The sequence below is a fragment of the Equus caballus genome, chromosome 26 (genome assembly GCF_041296265.1).
Source record: "Equus caballus isolate H_3958 breed thoroughbred chromosome 26, TB-T2T, whole genome shotgun sequence".
Classification (NCBI taxonomy): domain Eukaryota; kingdom Metazoa; phylum Chordata; class Mammalia; order Perissodactyla; family Equidae; genus Equus; species Equus caballus.
This window is the reverse complement of record NC_091709.1, coordinates 39,553,025-39,569,043: the sequence shown is the minus strand read 5'-3', so window position 1 is coordinate 39,569,043 and position 16,019 is coordinate 39,553,025. Positions and strand designations below refer to the sequence as shown.

At 44.4% G+C, this 16,019-nt stretch overlaps 2 protein-coding genes across 7 annotated transcripts in view; one reads left to right on the top strand and one right to left on the bottom strand.

The window, feature by feature from the left end:
- Positions 1-16,019, top strand: part of SETD4 (SET domain containing 4) — a 286,649-nt gene that overhangs the window by 4,594 nt on the left and 266,036 nt on the right. The window lies entirely within an intron of this gene.
- On the bottom strand, positions 869-7,548 carry CBR3 (carbonyl reductase 3). Of its 2 annotated transcripts, XM_023630116.2 has the most exons (3): positions 6,678-7,548; positions 4,820-4,927; positions 869-1,365 (listed from the first exon to the last, which is right to left on the bottom strand). In XM_023630116.2, the coding sequence occupies exons 1-3, from the start codon at positions 6,964-6,966 to the stop codon at positions 929-931; spliced, it is 834 nt and encodes a 277-aa protein (XP_023485884.1). In that variant the 5' UTR covers positions 6,967-7,548; the 3' UTR covers positions 869-928. The 2 variants fall into 2 exon arrangements, with proteins under 2 accessions (XP_023485884.1, XP_023485885.1); XM_023630117.2 differs by lacking the exon at positions 4,820-4,927 and having other exon boundaries at positions 6,678-7,154.

Below are 16,019 nucleotides of genomic sequence, written 5' to 3'. Positions count from 1 at the left end.
GGAAGAGAGGATTCCTGTATCTTGGACAGCAAGTACAACTACTTACTTTACTACTGAATGAAGATTTCTCTGAACTGTTACTTTCTCCCAATGGATTTTCCTTTAGAACAACCCCTCCCTACTCCCCTCTTTTCTTTTCCAGATTTGCCTGTGGTCCACCATAGCACACCCCAAACTGCAATTCTTTTGGCTATTCTCCAATAAGCTCATTTTGAGATAAAATAACAGGAAAATTTGCTTTTTAAGTTGACACAATGCCTGAACAAGATAAAAGAAGTGGCAGGGCAACCTTGTAAACATTCTGGGAAGAGCACAGAATATAAAACCCAGATGAAAAACCCATTAGGGAAGAAATCATATCCCAATGAAGAAAGGACATTCCTCCCGAGTCCTTCAAGCTATACTACTTCATAAATATAAGAATCAACTAAAACGTACTCAGATATAATAAAACAAAATGAGATACAAAGCAGGATGGTAGAGCCAAGGAAACAGGATAAATCATCATCCTTACAGACTCAACAAGCTAGAAACAGCAAGGGACAGCTGGAAAATGGCTGACACCCCCTCCACAGCCTTGAGTCCTCTCACTAGACCAGCGGTTCTCAAAGTGCCATCGCAGCACCTGGGAACTTCTTAGAAATGCACATTCTTGGGCCTCAACTCTGGGCACTGGTTTAAAAGGCCCTCCCGGTGATTTTGATGTCTTCTAACATTTGAGAACCAGTGGGCTGCGTTCCTCTTTCTCTTAGGCTAAAGAGTTTGGGCATAGCAAAATCGCTTGGCTGGATTCCAGAACAAGACACTTTCTCACAGGGAGATCCTAACTGACTCTCTGCAAGGACAGAAATAGAGTCGGACTACAACGTCAGAGTTCATTCATTCATTCCCCAAACATTTATTAAACCTTAAGCTCCAAAGCAGACATTCACCAGTTTTGGATGACTTTGTCATGGACTAGCTGGCCATGAGGCTCAGTAGCATCTGGAGGCAGGAGGGCCAGGTAGACAGGGGTCTCGGCCCCCTCTTCCACGGTCCTGGAACCATGAGCCCCTGCCATGTCCGTCTTCACCAACCCAGGGCAGCACGCGTTAAGCAGAATCATGTCAGCCTTTCTTTTCTCATCCAGACGCTGGGCCAGGATTCTCGATAAGACCGTGACCCCCAACTTGGACACCCCGTAAGCGGAGTTGGGCCAGCCTTCCCTCTCATGCACTTCATTTTTTGTATCCTCCACAAACTTTTTCATGAGATCCACCAGGTCCTCCTCTGTGAGAGTCTCGCATCGGAACTTCTCCTGCAGATCTTCGCTGCAGTTTTCAAGAGCTTTTGAACCCTGTAAACTACTGATATTCACCACTCTGCCTGAAACAGAATAATAAAAAATCCAGAAGCATGTCACAAATAAACAATTATTGGTTGACTATATACCAAACACATGATTGAGTCACGGTGCAGGTTGAATTGGTGATAAGAAAAAAAAAAAAAAAGGCATAATAAATGACTCTAGGGGGCCGGCCCTGTGGCTGAGTAGTTAAGTTCACGTGCTCTGCTTTGGCGGCCTGGGGTTTCGCTGGTTCCGATCCTGGGCGTGGACATGACACCGCTCATCAGGCCATGCTGAGGCGGTGTCCCACATGCCACAACCAGAAGGACCCACAACTACAATATACAACTATGTACTGGGAGGACTTGGGGAGAAAAAGCAGGAAAAAAAAACAATGACTCTAGAAGGCACCAGTGGGTTTTGACATTTTTTGGTGGTCTCCTGTTCTCTGAAAGGGAAGAATACACTTCCATCAGTAACGGGGGTTAAAGAGCAGTGATTCTGCATTAGTTGAGCAGGAGGTGGGTCTGTAGAAGGATCCCAGGGAGTTTTACAGGACAATCTCCACACACCCACCCCAGGTGCCTGTGAACCTGCTCTTCTAGGCACAGCTCCCTCACCCTGAGATTAAAGCTCTCTCTTGCTTTGCACAATTTCCTAGGGCCGGAGGCAGCCAACTCTTTATGCCCCAGTGCCAAAATCAGGGTCAAGCAATGCCTTGGGGTTGCCCTTGTCTATCCTAAACGATGGATACTTTCACACTTGGAGTGGGTTGATTCTCCATCCAAGTTTTCATTTTCATTACATTTTTAGCCCATAGTTAATAACGATATATTAATGTTCATTAAATATAATTCATATGAGTTAATATTCCTATTAATAATAACTCACGGCTACTAAAGAGACAATTCTGTCCATAAAAACAAATATGCATGCCAAAAACTAGAAAACAATTTGAAGCATTGGAAATTTGGTGGCAGTCCAAAAGCGAGGAAACGTGTGAATTTCATCCACTGTCAAAAAACAGCAATTTTGGGGGGCTAGCCCTGTGGCGTAAGGGTTAAGTTTGGCATGCTCCACTTTGGCGGCCTGGGTTTGCAGGTTTGGATCCCTGGCATGGTCCTTTACCACTCATCAGCCATGCTATGGTGGTGACCCACATACAAAATGGAGGAAGATTGGTGCAGATGTTAGCTTAGGGCTAATCTTCCTCAAGGAAAAAAAGAGGAAGATTGGCAATAGAAATTAGCTCAGGGAGAATCTTCCTCAGCAAGACAAAACAAAACAAAAGAAAACACCAATTTTGGGGGACACTTCTTCCATACTATTTGGAATCCACATCCTCTGCATCCAATAGGATAACTAGATTTTATTTCATTTTCTGAGAGGTATTCACCACTGGTACACATTTGGGGGTGGGGAGTGGGGTTTCACATTCTACTGGATATCCTTGTGGGTCCAACCTGGGATGAGAGACACTGTCCTTCAACACGAGCCCTCACTTATCCCCTATGTACCTAAGACTCTCTGTCTCTTTCCTTCCTTCTCTCTCTCTCTAGTAATACATAGTTCTTTCTCAACTTTTAACTTTGAAAAATTTGAAACCTACAGAGAAGTTGCAAGAATAGTTCAACACCCCCACACCCCTTACCTAAGCCCACCAATTGTTAACATTTTGCCACATTTGCTTTTTTTTCTCTCTAAGTTGTAGACAGACTTCATAAACTTTCCTTCTAAACACTTTAGTTGACGGTGAACTTTTGAAGAATCTAGGCCATTAATTTGTAGCATTTCCTTCAACTTGGATTGGCCTAATTTTCTCATGATTACAGTCACTTCAATATTTTGGCCAGGAATGGAGACACCCTCACTCTGTCCTTGAATGTGAGCCCCGGTGGTGATGTGCTCTTCATTACTTTCTAAACAGCTCTGTTCTCAGTCCCTTGGCAGCTACAAGGAATTAAATTTAAAAGGGAAAGGAAGAAAGAAGAGAAAAACAAATGACAGGAGCTACTCTGTGCCTTTGGTAGAAATAAAAAACCTAAGAGGAAGATGTGTCCCCTTTGGTCTGAGGGCACACCTCTGTGAGAGAGGCCAAGGGGACACAATCTTAACAGCCAGATGGGTCCAACCAGCCCTGAGAAGTGCTGCACCCACACCACCCCCCACCTCTGCTGAGGTCCAGGTGGCCTCATGCATCCAGACACAGCCGCCCCCATTCTAGCAAGGCTGGGTAAGTAGCTCCCTCCAGTGGCTTAACAGTTGATTAACCTATTTACTCAGAATCTTGCACGAATAAGCGAGACGGGTACCTTTATTTAAAGTGATGTTATAGAGCTCAATAAAGATGGCTTTCCGATCAGTTTTCTATGGGGAGAAAGCGATTCCCTACAAATCAAGAGGTAACGATGCTCAGAGCTTTGCCTTCCAGGTAAATGTGAGGTTTATGGAAAAGTCACAAATATTCTCCATGTGTTGTAAATCAGAGAGTCCCACTTTGGGAAATGCTGTTACAGAAAGTGGATTAAAGGCAGTGATTCACCTGCTCTGGGTTGATCCCTGAGCCCCACCCTCCCCAAAGCGCCTTTTCTCTCTCACAATGGCTTGGTCTGCAAGCATTTGGTGCTATAATCCTTACTTCCCCAGAACTGATGACGGATCCTGATTTGACTGGAGGGTGAAGTCAGGAAACACGGATATTGTTTCCAGCTCTATTTCTGCCTGGCTGTGTTCACTTTTCTGGGCCTCAGTTTCCCCCTCTGTAAACTGAAGGTGTAGGAATGTAAGGTTTCTTCAGTCGCTTGCAGCTTTCGAATTCTATGATTCTAAAATCCATAGGGAGATGACTCCTGACACTTGATAAAAGACATCCCTACAACGCAATACTATGCAGCTGTAAAAAAGAATAATGAATCTCTTTGTCCTGATCCAGAAAGAGTCCCAGATATAGTAAGTGAAGAAAGCAAGGAGGCAAACATTATACTTAATGTCCTCTTTGTGTAAAAAAGGGAGCAAAAGAAAATGCATTTAGATTTGCATGTAACAACTTCACCCCCTTGGCCCTGGGCACTCACCAACTCCATGCACCTGGACTCAAGGCGTCCTTCAACCAGTGCCTGCAACTCCGCCTGCGGGCTTGCTTTCTTTTTTTTTTTTTTTTAAAAGATTGGCACCTGAGCTAACAACTGTTGCCAATCTTCTTTTTTCTTTTTCCTGCTTCTTTTCTCCCCAAATCCCCCCAGTACATAGTTGTATATTTTAGTTGTGGATCCTTCTAGTTGTGGCAAGTAGCACTATGCCACTGGGCTGGCCCCAATATCTTTTAAAGCTAAAGCTGAAATGTCCAAGTGAGGAGACGGATACTCTAAGGAAATAATGCAATTATCTATTTTTTCCCCCTACAGAGAAATAGCACCCCGGAGTGATTCCTGCGGGGCAGCCCCCTGGCTCACTCCTTGCTGACAAGCTGACAATCCACATGGCTGGACTTACCGTGAGGTTTCATTATGGGTAGTAATTCGGTGCAGACATTTCTTGTCCCAAAAAAGTTTGTTTTCAGTGTCACCTCAGCTTGAATATCAAAGGGCGTTAGATCATCAACTTTTAAAAAGAGAACGAAACACAGACAAAGTCATACATTTCTCCCTGAAATTCATATGACAGAGTGGATCTTAAATGCTTTTAGAGGAAAAACAAGCTAACTTTACAAGAATTTTGCAATCACTAGGTCTCTGGTTCTCAAACTTCAAGCACAGTATCTGAATCACCTGCAGGGCTTGCTAAAACACAGCTTTCTGGGCCCTACCCCCAGAATTTGGGACTGAGAAGGTCTGGGTGGGCCTCCAGAATTTGCCTTTCTAACGAGTTCCCAGGTGACGCTGCAGCTAGGGGTCCGTGAGCCACACGGAGAACGGCTGCCTTTGACCGCTGCTGCTCAAGCCGTATGGCCGTAGGAGGCACCTGGGGATTCTGTTAAAATGCAGATTCTGATTCAGTTGGTGTGGGGCGAGGCGTGAGATTCTGCGATTCCAGCACATGCCCGGGGTTGCGGGTGCTGCTGGTCCACCGCACACACTTTGAGGGGCAAGGGCTTCTAGCGCACCTCAGTGTTCCCCGACGTGTTGTCCAGGAGGCGGGGTATTTATTCACAAATCCCTCAACCAGTGGCTGAGGGCTGTTCCAGGCGGGTGTGTCCGCCACATCTCGCCAGCGCTCCCAGAAAGCCTGCGTTGCAGGGTTGCAGGTGTGGGTGCACAGCGATGGTCAGTGCCTACCGCTAAAGGGATGAAGTCTTAACGCTCCACAGTCGTTCATTCTACTCCGTTCTCTCTCTTAGGTTTCTTTTTCCCGCTAGGTTGTAAGTGAAGGTAAAGTTTCTTTCTTTCTTTCTTTCTTTTTTTTTTTTTGGAGGAAGATTAGCCCTGAGCTAACTGCTGCCAATCCTCCTCCTCTTTTTGCTGAGGAAGACTGGCCCTGAGCTAATATCCGTGTCCATCTTCCTCTACGTTATATGTGGGACGCCTACCACAGCATGGCTTGCCAAGCGGTGCCAGGTCCTCACCCGGGATCCGAACCAGCCAACCGGGCCGCCAAAGCGGACGTGCGCACTTTACCGCTGCGCCACCAGGCTGGCCCCTAATTTCTTTTTATCCATGGCACATAGCACTCAGTCAAGTGATAGAGTAAGTAATCTCCTTGACTTTCTTTTCCCTTCAAAGGAAGATGCTACTTAAAACCACGCTTTTATGTTTGATAACAAACATAAGTTCCCTAGGGGAGGGAACCAGGCTCGCTTCCTCTTTGCCAGAGCCTATCAAAGCTCTCCATTAAACAAAGTCTCGAGTCCACTAATGTGCAAGTGCGCGCTAATCGGGTCTCGGCGATTCATTTCCTGTCCCGAGCAGATAGATGCCTCCTGGCATCTATGAATGCGCCCTTTCAAGGAAAGCGAAAGCCCAAAGTGAGCTTGGAGACCCTTCGCAGAGAAAATGTTTCTTGCATTAGACAGAAAGCTGATGAGGTTAGCAGGGCGTGGTCCCCTCCCAGGAGGCCGGTTTTCCTGCAAACCACAGCAGCTGACAGTTCCGGGAGGGCCCCCGAGCTGCGCACAGGCCCGCACAGGCAAGCGGGCGGGGCGCGCTGTGACCGCCGCCCGCGCCCGCCTTGCTCTAAGCGAACCGCTCGGGCGACTCCGCGGAGAGCGACAACCCGCCGCGGGAGGCGAAAGCTGAGCGCGTACCGAGGGGCAGGCGCTGCCCTCCCCATCACTCAAGTGGATGGGTGGGGGCGCCTGCGGCTCCCTGCCCCGCACCCCCGGAGCACTCCAGGGACCTCCCAGCCCCACACCTACGCTTGAAGGCGATGCCCGCGTTGTTGACAAGCACGTTGAGCCCCCCGTACTCCTTTTTCAGGAAGTCGCGCAGGGCGCGGATGCTCTGCAGGTCGTCGATGTCCAGCTGGTGGAAGCGCGGGCTCAGGCCCTCCGCCTGCAGCTGCTGCACGGCGGCCCGGCCACGCGCCGTGTCCCTCGCCGTGAGCACCACGTCCCCCGAGAACTGCCGGCACAGGTCGCGCGCGATGGCGAAGCCGATGCCCTTGTTGGCCCCGGTCACCAGTGCCACGCGGCTGCAAGACGACATGGCCGGGTTGGGGGCGCACGGGGCACTTGAGCGGACAGCGGACCGTGCTGTAGCCACGTGGGGCGCGCGCTGCGGGTGCCCGGGCACAGTCAAAGAAGCTACACAGAACTGAGTTCTGGGATCCAGCGCTGTGACTTCTAGAGAACTAGGCTCCGGCCTCTGTCCCTCCCTCCAAGGAGGAGCCGTCTGTTCCCGAAGATTTCGTAACGCCCCACTCCCGGGGCCGCCCCCTCCCCGCGCTGCGTGCGCCCTCTTTTGATCCCACCTCTGAGCTAAGCGGTGGTCTGCGGGTTGGAAACGTTGTCTTCCCCCAAAGCAAAACCGGACGGTGATGGGTCGACGGGGTCTACAGATTCACAGCAGTTGGACTGAAGACACTTTTAGGAGAACCCCAAAAGAAGAAAAACAAGTGCTGAGTAATTTTCTTGGGCATGCGACCGACATACACTGCAAAATAAAAATGTTCGCCTTTCTCTAAGAAGCAATGAAATTATTTAGACACTGTAACTGCTTATGAGGACATAGATACCTTTTCTTGCTTGACAGAAACTCAAGAGAACTAGAGAAAGAAGGTCTATGAGTGGATTTACAGGTGTGGGCAGGATACGTCGCTCTATATGATGCCCAGTGCGCCCCCAAGTGGGAGGGAATGTTTATGAAGCTCTTACTGTGTGCCAAGCCTCTTTTTGGAGTGTTTTTATTTAATCCTTCCATAACTCTTATGGGCGCTGACGTGTCTGCATTTTAGCTCTGAGGATATATATATATATATATATATATTTTTCTCCCAGTGAAATCTGTGTTACCTACGTGTGTCTAGGTGTGACAGGCAATTAGAACCCCCCTCTCCACCTTTCTTTAGAGTAATCTGTGTTTTTGATCCAAGTGTGTTTGATTAGGGACTTTTACATTTATGAAGACATGCCATCTCATTCTGACTCAGCTTTTCCCAAGCAGAGCTTGCAAAGCTTCCTGTGCCTCTGTCACCTTGACTCCACCTTCTCCATCAACTCAACAGGTGAGGTCAGAAAGGTGAGCACCTGCTGTGTGTGGTCCCTTACTGTGGCTCAGCCAATATTTCTTTCTCCCCCCTCCCCAAAGGTTATTTGTATCTCTATTTTAAAGATATAGGGCTATTCAAGTTTTCTATTTCTTCTTGAGTGAACTTCATTCATATTTTTCAAAATTGTATAGTTCATCTAAGTTATTGACTCTATTGACATGAAGTTGATCATAACATGCCCTTATCAATCCTTTTAACATTGGTAGTGATTGCCACCTCTCTCATTCCTAATATTGGTAATTTGTGTCTTTCATTTTTTTCCCCCTGATCAGTCTGGCTAGAGGCTTACGAATTTTATTGATTTTTCTCAAGGATGCAGCTTTTGGTTTCACTGATTTTTTTTCTGATTATATTTCTGTTCTAATCTTTCTTTCCTTTCTTCTTCTCATTTTGGGTTTTATTTGCTCTTTTTCTAGTTTCTTACCATGGAAGCTGAGGTCATTGATTTGAGGTCTTTCTTCTTTTCTAGTGTAGACAGTAAGGGCTATTAATTTCCCTTTAAGTACTATGATGGTGACGTTCCATAAACATTGATAGGTTGTATTTTCAATTTCAGTTTAAAATACTTTGTAATTTACCTTTTGATATCTTCTTTGAGAAGTATATATTTTTAGTTTCCAACTATTTGTGGATTTTCCCAGATATCTTGCTATTGATTTCTAACTTAATTCCATTGTAGTCAGAGAGCATATGTTGTATGACTTGAATTTTTTAAAAAGAATTTTAAAAGCTGGGAGAGATATTAAAGCATGTTTTATGCAAAGGCAATAATCTCAAAGAGGTAAAAATTGGTGAAGGCGAGAAAGGGACTGATTCAAGAACCAAATGTGTGCGAAGGTGAGTTCTGATGAGATCTAGGGCTCAGGTGGGGGCTTGGCCTTGGAATCAGGCCCCTCTTGTAATGGAAGGGAAGGCAAAGTGTGTGCATCTAGTTGCTGGCATGTTGGCTGGCTCTTCTCGAGGGCATTATTTTCTCTTTGAAGGTTGAGCAATTTGAGGGCATTAGCAAGAGGGATCAATTAGGGAGGTCTGAGGAAAGAATAGCCATCTTGCAGAGTGGGAAAGTGAATTTATTAGGGAATTGGGTGGCGCTGACTAACAGAGCGGGGGGGCCCATTTGGGATCTGTGGCCATAAATGTCAAGAAAGTATGATCAGCCTCCTGCAATGTCCACCCAGCATCCTCCAGCTGCTAGTGCAATGTACTAGTGAAATATTACTTAGTGAAGTTTGAGGGTTGGTGTTTTGCCAGGCTCACGCAGCAGAGTGAAGGGTGTTTGCAAGGAAGGGATTATAGTGTAGGGCTATGGCCTCTAAGGATGGAAGAAAGGATACAAGGAAGGTGGAGATTTTGAATGAGGGAAAAACAGTAGAGTTGTTGGAATGGAGGTCTCTGAAGGCAGGGCACCCACGAGGGAAAGCCAGGTCCTGGGGGTGAGTGTGGCATGTTTTGAGGTCAAGATCTGAGAGGCTGTGTGTATGAACCACATGAAGTGGGTAGGAAAATCTTGCTGGTGTGAAGGAGGTCAAAGGACTGGGAAGCCAAAATACTGGACGGATCCTGCACATGACTCCTGACCTCATCAGAGATGAGGATAGGAATGGAGAGCAGAAGATCCCAGAGCCGTGCGCTGGCCTCCAGGTGTGCATCCTCTGCTGTGACTGTCCTGAAATTCTTGATTTTTTGACAAGGGTCCTCACGCTGGGCCCTGAAAATTGTGTAGCAGGTCCTTCTCACATCAATCAATGAAGGGGTGTGAGGGGTGGTTTGGGGGACATCTCACTCATAGCAGTGGCTCCCCAAATTTTCACGTTAGAATCCCCTGGGGATCTAAAAAAAAAAAAAAAGCACTGATGCCTGGCTCCCATCCCCAGACATTGCGATTTAATTGGTCTGGGGTGTGACCCAGGCATTGGGAGTTTTAAAAGCTCTCCTAGTGATTCCAAATGCAGCAAATAGGGAGCCACTGGGTTATAGTAACGAGGAGGGTGAATTGATTAAGAATGACACAATCTTCAAAAGAGCTGGGGTTTTTGAAAGAGAGGAGAAAGAGTTTGGCAATGACAGAGGTTTTGTGTAGACAGAATAATGCCCCTCCCTCCCTCACATTTCCACATCCTGATCCCCAGAACCTGTGAGTGATACTTTGCATGGCAGAAGGGACTTTGCAGATGTGATTAAATTGAGAATCTGAGATGAGTAGATTGCTCTGGATCATTGTGGTGTGCCCAAGGTAATCACCAGTTTCCTTATTACCGGGGAACAGGAAGATCAGAGTCACAGAAGGGGATGTAAGACAAAAGCAGAGGAGAGAGAGAGAGATTTGAAGATGCTACACTGCCGGCTTTGCAGATGGAGGAAGGGACCAGGAGCCAAGGAATGCAGGTGGCTTCCAGAAGCTAGAAAAGGCATGGAAATGGGCCCTCCCCTAGAGCCTACAGAAGGAACACAACTCTGTTGACACCTTGACTTTAGGACTTCTGACCTCCAGAACTGTAAGATTATACGTTTTTGTTAAGCCCCCACGTTGATGGTAATTTGTTACAGCAGCAATCAGAAACTAGCAGTTATCACGGAGGATTCCCACCTCACCTGCAGGATGGGGGGAAAACACCCTTCATTTCTGTCCAGTACAGCATATCACACAGCATTTGAATGCTGAACAAATCTTTTAGGAAAAGGACTGGTTTAGGGAAGAAAACTTTGATACATTCCAGAGGGTAGAGAAAGAACAAATTAAAGGGAAAAAGCCACTCGATATCTCTGTCTCGTGAAAAACCTGACCTGGTTGGTAGATGTGTCTTTCCTGAAAGCAGAAGTGATGAGCAAGCTCCTGTCACTCACCCACATTCCCACCATCTAAACAGCCATGGGTACCTGTTCAGAAGAGATATGGGTTCTGGTGGTCTTTTACAGCTGTGATTCCTGTTGAACTGGCTTTGCACTCACTGTCCCTTCGTATTTCCTAAGTCATTAGGGTAACAAAGAGTTTACCAGCAACATGGTGTGTTCAGGGTTCTTTTCCTTCAAAGGACTGTCATCATCTAGGGCGCTGGATGTGCACGGCGTGCATCCATCCACATCCCTCCAGGAAATACTTGAGCACCTGTTAGGTACCAGGCCTGGTTAGGAGTGAACAGTCGGGGGGAGAAGCTCCCTGCCCCCGTGGAGCTGCTCCCAGCTCTGCTGCTTACGGGCTGTGTGGTCTTGGGCAAGGTTTACAATTGCTCCGTGCCTCAGTTTGCTCATTTGTAAGGTGGGAAGAATTATAGTGCCCAGCTCTTATGATTGCTATAAGGATTAAATGAGTTAATATTGTAAAGGTGCTTAGAGCACATGGGAACCTGATGTAAATGTCTGCTGTTATTAAATTCTCCAGCAAGGGGAGATGGACAGACATCTAAAACCAGCACATTCATTTGCTTACAGCTATTTTTGAGGTCCTCCTGGAAAACAGGAGCAGTGCTAGGCACGATCATGACTCTGGCCACATTTCTTTGCTAGAGGCAGATAATGTAGGCAGAGATGGGAGACAAGGAGAACCTGTCTCCAGCCTCACCTTAAAGGAAGCACTGTTGACTCCCGTCAGCTTCTCAGAACCTTTGGGTTGCTGAAGGCAGGCCCGGGCAGGAATGGGGCCCATTGTCTTTCTAGAAGCAAGATTCAGGTCAGGTTCCTGAGTCAAATGAAGAAGTCAACAGACAGCTTGGTAACTGCCCTCCTGCTCTTCTCCATCCTCCATTCTTCAACCCCTGTCCTGCCCAGGGGTGGACAAGGAAGTGGTTTAGGATCAGAACCGTGGTGCCACGTGAGTGCCATGGAAGGTGTTGGGGAGAAGGCAGATCCCGGACGTCTCGCCTCACTTTGCTGCAGGCCCACCTTCCGCTCCTATGGCGCTCTCCTGGATGCTGAGGATGGGGTCAGCCAAGGTCCCAGGAGGGCTTGGCCAGGCAGGCAGGAGGTGGGACAAGCAAGTGTGAGATGGCTATTCTTTCTTACTATACTTTTTTTTTTTTTTATTATGGTAAGGAACACATAACATAAAATACACCATCTTAACCATTTTTCAGTGTGCACTACAGCAGTGTTAACTATGTGGGTATTATTGTGTAATAGATGTCTAGGTTTTTTTCATCTTGCAAGCCTGAAACTGTATACTCCTTGAACAATAACGCCTCATTCCCATACCCTTGCCCCTGGTAACCACATTGTACTTTGTTTCTATGAATTTGACCACTTTGGATACCTCATCTAAGTGGAATCATGCAGTAATTGTCTTTTTATGACTAGCTTATTTCACTCAGCATAATGTCCTCAATTGAGGTTCATCCATGTTGTAGTATATAGCAGAATTTGCTTCTTTTTTTAAATTAAAATTTTTTTAATTGAGTTCATAATAGTTTACATCATTGTGAAATTTCAGTTGTACATTATTTCTTGTGAGTCACCACATAAGTGCTCCCCATCACCCCCTGTGCTCGTCCCCAACCTCCTTCCCTTAGTCACCCCTGAACTGTTTTCTTTGTCCGTGTGTTTGTTTATATTCCACATATGAGTGAAATCATATGGTGTTTGTCTTTCTCAGACTGGCTTATTTCTCTTAGCATAATTCCCTCCAGGTCCATCCATGTTGTTGCAAATGGGATGATTTTGTCTTTTTTTGTGGCTGAGTAGTATTCCATTGTATATATATATATACCACATCCTCTTTATCCAATCATCAGTTGATAGGCACTTGGATTGTTTCCATGTCTTGGCTATTGTGAATAGTGCTGCAGGGAACATAGGGGTGCATATGCTACTTTGGATTGTTGATTTCAAGTTGTTTGAGTAGATCCCAGTAGTGGGATAGCTTGGTCATATGGTAGTTCTATTTTTAGTTTTTTGAGGAGTCTCCATGATAGTTTCCATAGTGGCTGCACCAGTTTGCATTCCCAACAGCAGTGTATGAGGGCTCCCTTTTCTCCACACCCTCTCCCACATTTGTTATTTTTAGTCTTGGTGATTTTAGCCATTTTAATAGGCGTAAGGTGGTATCTTACTGTAGTTTTGATTTGCATTTCTCTGATGATTAGTGATGCTGAACATCTTTTCTTGTGTTTATTGGCCATCTGTATATCTTCTTTGGAAAAATGTCTGTTCATATCCTCTGCCCATTTTTTGATCGGGCTGTTTGTTTTTTTGTTGTGCAGTTATGTGAGTTCCTTATATATTATGGAGATTAACTTCTTATTGGATATATGATTTGCAAATATTTTCTCCCAATTGGTGGGGTGTCTTTTTGTTTTGATCCTAGTTTCTTTTGCCTTGCAGAAGCTCTTTAGCCCGATGAAGTCTCACATTTATTTTTTCTTTTGTTTCCCTTGTCTAAGACATGGTATTTGAAAAGATCCTTTTAAGTTTGATGTCAAAGCATGTACTACCTATATTATCTTCCAGGACTTTTATGGTTTCAGGACTTATCTTCAAGTCTTTGATCCATTTTGAGTTGATTTTTGTGCATGGCGTGAGATAATGGTCTACTTTCATTCTTTTGCGTGTGGCTGTTCAGTTTTCCCAACACCATTTATTGAAGAGACAACCTTTTCTCCATTGTATATTCTTGGCACTTTTGTCAAAGAGTAGCTGTCTGTAGATGTGCAGTTTTATTTCTGGGCTTTCAGTTCTGTTCCATTGACCTGTGTGCCTGTTATTGTACCAGTACCATGCTGTTTTGATCACTATGACTTTGTAGTACGTTTTGAAGTCAGGGATTGTGGTGCCTCCAGCTTTGTTCTTTTTTCTCAGTATTGCTTTAGCATTTTGGGGTCTTTGGTTGCCCCATGTGAATTTTAGGATTGTTTGTTCTATTTCCGTGAAGAATGTCATTAGGATTCTGATTGGGATTGCGTTGAATCTGTAGATTGCTTTGGGTAGTATGGCCATTGTAACTGTGTTTATTCTTCCAATCCATGTGCATGGAATGTCTTTCCATGTCTTTATGTCATCCTCTATTTCTTTCAACAATGTCTTACAGTTTTCATTGTATAAGTCCTTCACCTCCTTAGTTAAATTTATTCCTAGGTACTTTATTTATTTTTGTTGCGATTGTAAATGGAAGTATATTCTTGAGTTCTCTTTCTGTAAGTTTGTTATTAGAGTACAGAAATGCAACTGATTTTTGTCAGTTGATTTTGTACCCTGCAACTTTACAGTAGTTGTTAATTATTTCTAATATTTCTCTATATAAGATCATGTTGTCTGCAAACAGCAAGAGTTTCACTTCTTAATTCCCTATTTGGATTCCTTTTATGCCTTCCTTTTGCCTAATTGCTCTGGCCAAAACCTCCAGTACTATGTTGAATATGGGTGGTGATAGTGGGCATCCTTGTCTTGTTCCTGTTCTCAGAGGGATGGTGTTCAGTTTTTCCCCATTGAGTATGATATTGGCTGTGGGTTTGTCATATATGGCCTTTATTATGTTGAGATAATTTCCTTCTATTCCCATTTTGTTAAGAGTTTCTTTTTTTATCACAAATGGCTGTTGGATCTTGCCAAATGTTTTCTCTGCATCTATTGAGATGGTCATGTGGTTTTTAGCCCTCATTTTGTTAATGTGGTTTATCACGTTGATTTGTGGATGTTGAACCCTCCCTAAGTCCCTGGTATAAATCTCACTTGGTCATGATGTATGATCTTTTCAATGAAATACTGTATTCGGTTTGCCAATATTTTGTTGATGATTTTTGCATCTATGTTCATCAGTGATATTGGCCTGTGGTTTTCCTTTTTTCTGTTGTCCTTCTCAGGCTCTAGTATCAGAGTGATGTTGGCCTCATAGTATGTGTTAGGAAGCATACCATCTTCCCAAATTTTTTGGAATAGCTTGATAAGGATAGGTATTAAATCCTCTGTGAAAGTTTTGTAAAATTCTCCAGGGAAGCCGTCTGGTCCTGGGCTTTTATTTTAAGGGATGCTTTTGATCACTGTTTCAATCTCTTTACTTGTGATTGTTGTATTCAGATTCTCTATTTCTTCTTGATTCATCTTTGGGAGGTTGTAAGAGTCTCAGGATTTATCCGTTTCTTCTAGACTGTCCATTTTGTTGGCATATAGTTTTTTGTAGTATTCTCTTGTAATCCTTTCTATTTCTGTAGTATCTCTTGTTATTTCTCCTCTTTCATTTCTAATTTTATTTACCTGAACTTTCTCTTTTTTTCTTTGTAAGTCTGGCTAGAGGGTTGTCAATTTTGTTTATCTTCTCAAAGAACCATCTTTTTGTTTCATTGATCCTTTATACTGCCTTTTTTTGTTTCAATTGCATTTATTTCTGCTCTGATTTTTATTATTTCTCTCCTTCTGCTGACTTTGGACTTTGTTCTTCTTTATCTAATTCGCTTAGGTGTGGTTTGAGATTGCTTATTTGGGATTTTTCTTGTTTGTTAAGGTGAGCTTTTATTGCAATGAATTTCCCTCTTAATACAGCTTTTGCTGCATCCCTTATGAGTTGGTATGGTATGTTTTCATTTCTCTGCAGATATTTTTTGGTTTCTCCTTCAATTTATTCAATGATCCATTTGTTTCCTTCAGATGTATTCTCAGAAGTGGGATTTCAATTTTTAAATTTTAGTGATACCCTCATACTGTTTTCCATAGTGGCAGCACCAATTTACATTCCTACCAACAGTGCACAAGGGTTCCCTTTCCTCCACATGCTTGCCAACTCTTGCAATCTCTTGTCTTTTTGATGACAGCCATTCTAACAGAAGTGAGGTGATATCTCATGGTTTTGATTTGCATTTCCCTGATGATTAGTGACGTCAAGCACCTTTTCGTGTACCTGTTGGTTATTTGTATATCTTCTTTGGAAAAATGTCTATTCAGGTCCTTTTCCCATTTTTAATTGGATTATTTGATTTTTTGTTCTTGAGTTGTATGAGTTCTTAATATATTTTGGCTAGTAACCCCATGTCAGATATATGGTTTGCAAATTTTTTTTCCCATTCTATTG